A 10,664-nucleotide genomic window follows, 5' to 3' on the forward strand; every position below is an offset into this window, starting at 1 on the left:
TTTTGATAGGATATTTCTATCTTTTGGGACTGATGTAATAGCCATGCCTGATGTCTTTTCTCCACTGTTTCATCACATTCACTGTTCCACCATTGGTGTTTTTTACGTGGTTTAATTGGAGCTAGGTCTTCTGCAATTTGTTTAAGGTTGTGTACTAAGTCTTCAAGTTTGTCTGTGATTTTTATTTTTTCAGTTGCTTTCTGGTAATTTTTGTTGTTGATTAGCTGGGTAGGATCTATTTTTCTTTTAGTTTTAAGGGCTTGCTTTTGTTGTCTCCTCTGGGGAGTGAGTTTAATTTTAATTTTAACTACGTAGTGATCTGAACCTGTGTCTATTTCTCGGAGGACTTTGACGTTATAGATCTCTTTGTGGTGGTATTTGTCCATGCAGACGTGATCCAGTTGCCATTCTCCTTTAGTGTAGTCAGGGTGTTTCCATGTTTTGAGTTTTTGAGGTTTCCTCTTAAAACATGTAGATTTTGAGATTAAATTATGGTTTCTACACAGGTCAACTAGTCTCTCTCCATTTTTATTCATTTTCTTGTGTGCTGGCCATTTTCCAATGATGTCACGGTATTTTCTTTCTCTGCCTAGTTGAGCGTTGAAGTCGCCTATTAATAATTTTATATGGTGTTTGGGGATGTTATCTATGGTCTGGTCCAATAGGTCCCAAAATTCTCCTGTTTCCTCCTGGTCTTTTGAGGAGTTGTTTTTATCATTAGTGGGAGCATGGACATTTATTATAGTATAGATTTTATTAGATGCCTTTAAGGTGAGCGTTGAGAGTCGTGGAGACTGTGATCTGAATTCTTGAACTGAGTTTATTATTTTAAGGCTGACCAAAAATCCTGTTCCAAATTGTAGGACATTCTTCATCACTCTCTTCCCGGGTATACCTTTATAAAGTCTGTACCCTTGAGATTCCAAGGCATCCTGGTCAGTGTTTCTAATTTCCTGTAATCCCATGATAAGAATTTTGTGTTGGTCCATTATGTCGGTGATCACTTTTAGTTTACCGGTTTGCATGAGTGAGTTTATGTTATGTGTAGAGAAGTATGTTATCTGGTTTGGTTTGATTCTTGATTTTGTCTCATTCGTGTATGTAGTACTGGGGTATTTCCGTGCCTCCGACTTCACGGTATCTTTCAGGTGGCAGCCCACCGTATCCGAATGCTGCCTTCTCTGAACTCTTGGTTCAGCCGGTGGAGTATTCCTTAAAAGACCTTCCATGGTTGACTGTCAAGGTGTCACCTGTGTGGGACTAGGTCCCGAATTACAACTCTGGATGTGATCCAGTGAGGTGATAATGAGGCCGCTCCTCTGGAGTACAGACGCCTTGTGCAGCCGCCCCTAACCTGGAGAACAGACGCTGCATAATGGATTCCAGTGGCATTTCCTCCACTGTGGGGACCATCACCCCACCCAAAGGGGCCCATTCGCCCGAAGCCGTTGGCCCCCTTAGGGAGTCAGGTTATTTCCCGCCGCCCAACACTCGGCGTTGGCAATTTTACAGCTAGGTGCCAGACCAGCAAACCCTCCTCCTTTCTCATTCCGGACTTGGGACCGGACAATGGCGAATTTATAATACCAAATTTACTCATTTACTCATTCGGGACAAATATTTCAGATTCCCTATGGGAATCAACATCTATATCATAGATTTTCATCTGTAGTCTAGTGTATTTATCTTTCAATATCTTGAGTGTATTTGTTTTGCATTTTAAATCTTCTATTGTCATATGTAAAGCCATAAAATTACAGCCAGGAAATAAACAACTTGAGGCAATAAAGGGCACAACGGTTCTGCATGTTAGTGGCGGCTGAATAAATATCCTCTACAGCTAACAACCATAGTTGTAAATCGGAGCTTGCTCTGCTTAAGGTTGATAACCTTTGATAGCCAGATATAGAAAAGTCTTTTAGTAAAAGAATTCTCATTTTACGATTACGATCTTGTTTTTTAACAGTCTGTCTTATATCATATTTCTGAATGTTGTGGCTATTTATGGACTTCCCTCCGGAAGTTCGAAGACTTGCTGGTCACCGACTAAATGTACCTTAGCTAACATTAACTCACTTATATTAGTTAGCCAGCTCTGGTTTTATTTATAGAATGTCAGTGAAAGGCAATCACAGAGAGGTAAGATGACAAGGAATACCGTAAGTTAAACTGCACACAGGGGACTGGGAAGATATTCTTAATGGGATTGTGTCGCTCCTAAGACTAACTTTAGTTGTTTAGGTTCATATATCGTTCGCATGGTCGTGTGATTTTGTCTGAATTTCTAAGAGAGAAGAAATATTTTATTTCAGTGTGTGTTGCTATTCTTTTTAATTCAAACAGTGATTCACCGTAAATGGGTGCATAATCTGTAAAACAATGCCGAAAGTGAAGTCGAGTACAAGATCGCGTCTTCAACAACATGTAGAGGAATTTAAAAATATTTTCAATGCCGATGGAAAAGTATTGTTTTGCCAACCATGTGGTAAAACAGTAAGAGCAGATCAATGTTCTCAAGTAATCCGGCATTTGTCTGGAAATAAGCACATTGCGGCTGCTTCGCATGTGCTCGTGACAATTACTAATAGATGAACCAACTGCTTCAAATGTAGGCCCTTACAAATATTCACAGTATTATCTAGATTTAGAAGAGCATTTGTTTGCACCAACATTTCTCTTGGCAAAATAAATAATCTGGGACTGAGAAATTTCCAAAAAAAGAAAACATTAATTTTGAGCCTTCAGATGAATCCACAAAGGAAAAACTATCTTCCAAAATGTTACAAAGAAACTCTACAAAGACTAGATAAAAACGGCACACCTTCAATTGAGATTCTTCAAGAGTTACTGAAAGACAGCTCTTTGAAAAGTGATTTGGCGTTTATATCTGTCAATCTAAGCTTCTTGTGTAAAACCATAGACATACTTGAAAAATCCACTAACCAGTTGTCTGAAACAGTGTAGGAAGTGCATGCTGTTTTAAATAATTTAGATTCACTCTCAGTTTTGCAGGTACAGGGACTGTTAAAAGGTCATATATCAAAATTTGTTCTGTAAAAACAGGGGGTTTCAAAAATTACGCATAATTACTCAAGTATTGGAGGGTGCTCATGTTGGTGAAATTGAAGGTGTTAGTGTTGGTGACATTCCTCTCTTTGACTACGTACGTCTGACGTCCTGCGATGTGGGGCAATCGTTTTCGCAGTATAGGGTATTCTTCAGAGATAATCGACATGCATTTGTGATGGACAATTTGGAGATGACTTTTGTTATTCACTGCAATTCTGAGACTACTTCTATCAACTAATATTCCAGCGTGTGATTGGTGAGTACGAACTGATACAATTCCAAAGATGACAGGCTGTTTTTTGCTATAGTTAAACAAAGCATTACCATTCTTGTAAATACCGTAATATGTAGTCAGGCACATCGAAAATTAATATAGTGTACTGTAAGTTTCCATATACAAGCATCCATTTGCCTTGAGGAGCATGTTTGGCAACACCATATTTTAATACGAAACTTTATATTATTTACCTCTTGAACACAAGTGGTTATGTGATATTTAAAGCAGAATATTTTAAAATTTTTATAAAATATTTTTAGGTATTTTAGCACATAATACATATTTTTCACTTTTTTTAGCATATAAACATCTGTTCCCTATTAATAACTATACCCATTTCTCTTGTATACATTGGCAGCCACATTCAGCAAAACAATTATTTTCATAGTCAGATTTGGAGCTCTGGTGAGGAGGAGTTTTGTCGGAAGTTATTTGAGGTGTAGCTCCTGGCTCAAGGTACTGTAACAGAACTAAATGCATGCGCTGTTCCAGGAAATCGATACCAAGGCTAAGGATGCTATGGACAAAGCTGCTACAAAGGCAACGGAAGACCCTGAACCAGATTTGGAAGAATTGGCTGGTGACCTTCACCTTAGACCAGCCGAAAAGTTTGCACGTGGTGTTGGACCGTGGGATAAATTTGAGGTTAAGAGTTTCAACACTCCTATGCAGACACTGCCTTGAGTTATGAATGTCCTTGTGTTTGTCGAGAAAGAAGTTGATGTGTATTTTGTGAAAGTATTTGATACTGTTGTTTTGTGAATAAATCATTTTCAGAATACATACCGTTGCCTTCTTTGTTTCATCATCCAACTCCACTTGGCTGGGTGTGGTGAGTGAGCATTCTCCTGTCCAGCATGTAACATGTAAATTTAGGAAGGTTGGAAGGGGAAGGATAAACTGAGCTAGTTCACTTCCGTACTGTGCCACGTTCCAGATGAACGTCTTCATAAAAATCTTTCTAATTTTTATATCAATGTTCGAAGTGTGCAAATTTCTTTTCATAAGAAAGGCCTTGCTTGTGCTGGTCTGCATTTTATGTCCTCCTTATTTTGGCATTATTTGTTATTCTGCTACTCAAGTAACAATATTCATCTACTTCCTTTAAGACTTAATTTCCTAATCTGATATTTTGTGCATCACCTGAATTGGTCGACTGCACTCCTTTACTTTTGTTTAGAATTTCTTTATTTTCACTTTGTACTTCTCCAAAATTGTCCATACCATTCAGCAATTTCTCCAGACCTTGTCCAGGCTCAGATAAAATAACAATATCATGGACAAATCTCAGAGTTTTGATTTCCTCTACTTGGCTTGTGATTTCCTTTCCAAATTCGTATTTGATTTCCTGTATCTTGTCTATATAAACATTGAAAAGGAGAAGGGACAACTTTTTCAGTGATCCATATTGAAAACATATGAACATCTCAACACTTTCTCATCAGCATTATTCTGTTCATACTGTTTCAGCTGAACTGAATTCAGGAAGATGCTAGTATTTTAAGTGTTTGACCTGGTGCATTCTTCAAATTGAAAGAAAACTTTGAGAACTTACACAAGACGTGTGATTGTGATCAACTCTCTACTTGTCTTGCACTAAATATCAGCAACACATACTTGTTTCATAAATTTGAAATTTTATGTGTTATAATTCATGTCTTGCCTTAACTAGAATGATTTTGACTGATGATGGCCTCTAGCAAGACCGAGACTAGTTTCAAATATATGTAACATTTTTAGGTTATAATATAATAAATAGTACTGAATAGGTGGAAACCTTTTAGATCTTGTTTTACATTATATTGTGAAAAGTAAGTCATATCCATCAATATGGGCCTAACAATGAAATTTATTGCATACACATGTGTGTTCCTTTCTAGTTCCCCTGCCTTCTCTTGCTCTCTCTCTGACTTGATGCGACACTTGCTTGTTCCTTTCCTATACTGAAACCTTACACTTGTTTAACAGTAGCTGGTTTGCTGTGCAGCATCGTCATTGTTCCGCTACAGGTAGTACAGGGAAAGGTAGGTTTGCTGAGTTTAATAAACATCAATATACATTTGTTTTATTTTTATTTCTGAATTTTTATTTGATGTTTTCTAACTGAAGTAAGTATGAACAAGTGCCTCTTGAGTTCTACAAGTTGCTTTTCTGTGGGCCAGGTTCATCTGTAAACAGAAAGAGGTATCAGTTTCACAAATTGAAGATATAGATTTCATAGATCAAGTTACTGTAAGCAGAGGGGTCGAGAATTAAGAAACGTAACATGTCGTATCTTGAACATATTATGAGGAATGACAAATACAACCTTCTAAAGGTAATTTAGGCAGGCAAAATTCAAATTCATCATGATCAAGATAAAAGAAGGTATTTGTGGATGAGAAACTTACTAGACTGGTCAGAACTGAGGTCCTCTGTGGGTGGAGTTGGTAGAATAACAACAGCTACGGTTTCCCCTGTCTGTAGTAAGAGATGGCTAAAAGGGGCCCTTAGTCGAGTCCTAGCATTGCTTCCACTTACTTGTGCCAGGTTTCCCACTTATATTTATCCTATCTGACCTCCCTTAGTCAAGTCTTGTTATTTTATGACCCCGAGAGTATAGGCCATTTGAGGCCTAGAGAGTCTTTCATTTTCACACCCTTCATGGCCCCTGTCTTTCTTTGGCCGATACCTTCATTTTTTGAAATGTTTGGTCCCTTCCATTTTTCCCTCTAATTAGTGTTAATAGAGAACGGTTGCCCAGTTGTACTTCCTCTTCAAAGAATAATCACCACCAGCACCATCAAAACTGAGGGCAGCAGAGGATCAACCTGATTTCACCAAGATTGTGGCCAACCTTCATTAGCTTAATGGAGAAGGTAACAGAAGATAGAAATGTGTGTTAAGACTATCACTATTATTGTGATAGGTTCACTCGGAAGGATATGGGTTCAATTCCTTGTCAGGAAGTTGAAAATTTAAGAAAGCAGATTTTCATTTCTGGAGCGGCACATGGCCTCAAGGTTCACTGAAAACTGGTTAATCCCTAGCGGCAAAGGAGGTCGGACATAGAGCTAACCGCTCTATTCCACCCAGTGCAGAGGTTACGAATATCAGAAGTCTTTACACTTTCCACTTCTCCATGGGCCTTGATGGCCAATACGGACATTGCTTACCTAAGAACTGTGGCGTTGCTAGCTTTCAGTGTGTTTCATTAACTCGCTTGTCTTCGCACCTAACACCACATTACATGCTGTACACTTCACCTTTGTGTTGCCCTCACTAACTGATTCCAACTAGTTTTTAAAATATCTCTTCACTTAAGACAATTTGGAGAGAATAACTGTTCACCCCTGGACTCTCTTCTTTTCCTTGGACATGGCACAACTGTCTTTAACACTTATTGTCCAATCAACTGAAATAAAGTCTGAGACCAGTGATCTGTGACAATGCAATGGGTAGCAAGAACTGTCAAGTAGAGGGAGCAATCTTATGCTTTGCTTAGGGGAAGAACCATAAGTCATATGATTGCCAAAATGCATTTTCCACATATCACAGCTTTGTCTCTAAGACAGTCAAATTCCATCATCCATAGTGGAATTCTGCTATGGTTGGCAACACTGAACTAAAGGAGAGGCTTGATTTTGCTCTCGGCAAGAATTCATCCGCACGAGCGACAGGAGGTGGTGGGGGGCACTTCAAAGTCTGTCCGGGGTATCATAAACCTTAAACACAACCCTGGCAGTGAGTGCAGCATGACTTAGCTGGGTCATGTCAGATACTATGGTCTGTTCAATGGTGTTGGCAATTTACCAAAAGTGACATCATGGAGATCGTCTCTTGGAGTTTTTTTCCTTAATCGCATAACCAGCGGAGGATGGGAGTTGAGACCAGAGACCGGTAGCATCACTTATGCTGTCAAGAGCAAGCAAGTGCCCCGTAGAAGACCGAGACAGTGGTGCCGACACACCAATCACAGAAATGAACCTTGCTCAGCTTCAACTGAATGTTGAGTATGATCGAGCGAGTGCGTGTGATGTGGCTGCCAGCTTGAATTCGGGAGATAGTGGGTTTGAATGCCACTGTTGGCAGCTCTAAAGATAGTTCTCCGTGGTTTCTCATTTTTATACCGGGCAAATGCTGGGGCGGTACCTTCATTAAGGCTACAGTCACTCCCTTCCCACTCATAGCCCTTTCCTATCCCATCATTGCCAAAAGACCTATCTGTGTCGGTGCGACATCAATCATAAAAAAAAGATAATGAGGACGAATGCTTAAAGTGGCACTCGTTGATCTGAAGAGCGGACCCTGAATCCGTGAAAAAACGTGGAGACCAAAAGGATGTTAAGTGTTTCTGTGTGTTCTAATGCCCAGTCTATTGGCCGTGTTGATGTGTAGTTGATAAACTTAACCATAATAGATATTTGCATTTGTTCCTGTACTGGCTCGTCGAAAGCTATTAAAAACTATTTAAAGTAGTATGTGCTTGGTCCATGTATGTTTGAACAAATGATTTTCAATGATAAAAGTGTACTGACAAGGTGGGTCAAGCACATACTACTTTAAATAGTTTTTAATAGCTTTCGATGTGCAGTTGCGATCTTCTATTTCTTTGTACGCACCATCTTTGGTCCAGGAGTATTTCTTCTTCCTCGCCTCAGAGACGAAGATCATTAGGAGAGTGTATGTATGCATTTGTATATCCAATGTGATGAATGCATCTTATGGGATGTGTAGATAATGTGGTTTGAGGAAAACATTGGGAAACTACATCACTCCTCATTTTTCTAGTATACCTCATCAGTGAAGCCTAGGCCATCTCTGAAAGCTGATGGGAGAGCTGTTGAGGCTCAAACCAGCCTTCAGGCATAATGAGGTGAAAATAAAATGGCGTTTGGCTTTTAGTGCCGGCAGTCTCCGAGGACAAGTTCGGCTCGCTAGATGCAGGTCTTTTGATTTGACGCTTGTAGGCGACCTGCGCGTCATGATGAGGCTGAAATGATGATGAAGACAACACATACACTCAGCCCCATGCCAGCAAAATTAACCAATTATGGTTAAAATTCCCGACCTTGCCGGGAATCAAATCCGGGACCCCTGTGATGAAAGGCCACCACACTAACCATTTAGCCATAGAGACAGACAATAATGAGGTAGGGAGAGGATATTTAGCTTACTGCTCTCGAACAACAACACTGAGGCTTAATATCTCCATCTGATGGACAAATAACTATCAACAGCATCACGTACACTCACTCCATATGAGCACACGGAGGCTTAATATCTCCATCTGTTGGACGAATAACTATCAACAGCATCACGTACACTCACTCCATATGAGCACACGGAGGCTTAATATCTCCATCTGATGGACGAATAACTATCAACAGCATCATGTACACTCACTCCATATGAGCACACGGAGGCTTAATATCTCCATCTGATGGACGAATAACTATCAACAGCATCACGTACACTCACTCCATATGAGCACTAGGAGAGGGTTGGGACCGAACCCAAGCTTTTGGTACACAATCTAGTGTACACCACCACCTCTCCCACCCTGTTAGCCAACATTCTGATGGTAACAATTTGGAACTGGCAGTGTCTAGCCATGAAGATTTGATGCCTTAATCATGGCGGGCTGTTTCGAACAACTTGAGAGGTAGCAGGTAAGGACCCTCTTTGGAGGCAGCCCTATCCAGAGCTATGTGAGTCTCAGATTACACTGACCCGGGGTGTAACATCTGGTAAGAGTCCCAGCTCAGGTTTACGAGTGAAGACCTCAACGGCATCTACGGCGAAGAAATTGGACTTTGGTATGATGGAGACAGCAGACAGAGGCAGTCCTGGACTCTGGGATTAATATAAGTACAGTCTAAAGAGGCCAGTGGCTTCGGGCAGATGAGGCTCTTTAGGAGGGTTGATGGTCCTTTGGTGAAGGTAATACCACAAAAGTCCATCTGCATTCCACGTTAGGGGCGGCTGCAAAAGGCGTCTGTTTCACCTTGTTAGGGGCGGCCTGAAAAAATCCTGGCATTAGGTATAAAATGCCTTTGGGTGTGGCGAGCCCATTGTACAAATACCCTACAAAATGATTCAGTATGAGTCGAGGCCTCAGAAACGATTAGGGCGACATGCACTTCCTGGGGGAACTGTGAAAAGTAGAAAACTGTGGAGGTCCTTGGTTTGCAACCCAACTCAGAGGACTACAAATGGGAGATAAAGAAGATAACTGGCATTTATTATTAAGAAACTATAACTAGGACTGCTTAGGATCAGGAAGGCATAACTACAAAAATACTGTTTTGAGATATTGTCATTTAAAGTTTTGTGCAGCAAATAGAAGAGGCCTTTTATCAAACCAAACTTTAACATTTTTTTTTTTTTTTTTGCTAGTGGCTTTACATCGCACCGACACAGATAGGTCTTATGGCAATGATGGGATAGGAAAGGCCTAGGAGTTGGAAGGAAGTGGCCATGGCCTTAATTAAGGTACAGCCCCAGCATTTGCTTCGTGTGAAAATCGGAAACCACAGAAAACCATCTTCAGGGCTGCCGACAGTGGGATTCGAACCCACTATCTCCCAGATGCAAGCTCACAGCTGCACGCCCCTAACCGCACTGCCAACTCGCCCAGTTAACAAATATTCTCGCAGTGTAAAAATACATACAATTTTTTTTTTTTTTTTCTCATTTGTACAAATTTACATAATTTCAGTAGGACAAAATAATTTATTCCTAAAATCGCTACGGGTAGAGATACGTCTCTGACTATAACATGCAGTTACACTTCTCAAATGTAAGGCTGGTTACCTGGTCTCTTAAGGAGAACAACTCAACTGTTTTATTTACCCTGGAATAAGTCTGTATAAATCAAGCAGTTAATTCAATGTTTCATTCTATGGCTCAGAACTTACAAGTATTTCTTCTTGGATTCACTAATGTACTGAAAACTGAAGTAAACTGGAATTAGCTCTCGTCTAGGGTTAATTGAACGTCGCTGATAAGCTATGCCTCTTGTTGGTAGAACATGAAATCCTGGTTCATCGTAGGTTTACTTGAAAATATGTATGGGACTGTCAGCTTGCAGAAATACATGTTCACGTCTATATTGCTGCATTTGTACATTGTTAAGTGTCAGCTTAATTGCTCATTCTAAACCACAATCTGTCTAGAACTAGAAAAATATAGCAGCGCTTACAATAGTGTGGCCCATCCTGTTATAATAATCATATAGATTGAATAGCTTTTACAGATCTTTGATCTTTAATTTTAATAATGAAATGCAAATATGGCTCTATGATTTGAAATTTTAATAATGAAAAGTAGAGACACC

At 39.9% G+C, this 10,664-nt stretch overlaps 1 protein-coding gene across 11 annotated transcripts in view; it reads left to right on the forward strand.

Moving 5' to 3' along the window:
• The window catches only part of LOC137503388 (pyruvate dehydrogenase E1 component subunit alpha, mitochondrial-like), a 128,178-nt gene extending 124,049 nt beyond the window's left edge, over window positions 1–4,129 (forward strand). For all 11 annotated transcript variants that reach the window (XM_068231011.1, XM_068231018.1, XM_068231019.1 and 8 more), the window contains one exon: window positions 3,839–4,129. In XM_068231011.1, coding sequence (XP_068087112.1) covers window positions 3,839–4,030 — 192 coding nt within the window. In that variant the 3' untranslated portion in view covers window positions 4,031–4,129. The remainder of the gene's footprint in view (window positions 1–3,838) is intronic.
• The last annotated feature ends 6,535 nt before the right edge of the window (window positions 4,130–10,664 follow it).

This window comes from Anabrus simplex, chromosome X (genome assembly GCF_040414725.1).
Source record: "Anabrus simplex isolate iqAnaSimp1 chromosome X, ASM4041472v1, whole genome shotgun sequence".
In the NCBI taxonomy this organism is placed as follows: Eukaryota; Metazoa; Arthropoda; class Insecta; order Orthoptera; family Tettigoniidae; genus Anabrus; species Anabrus simplex.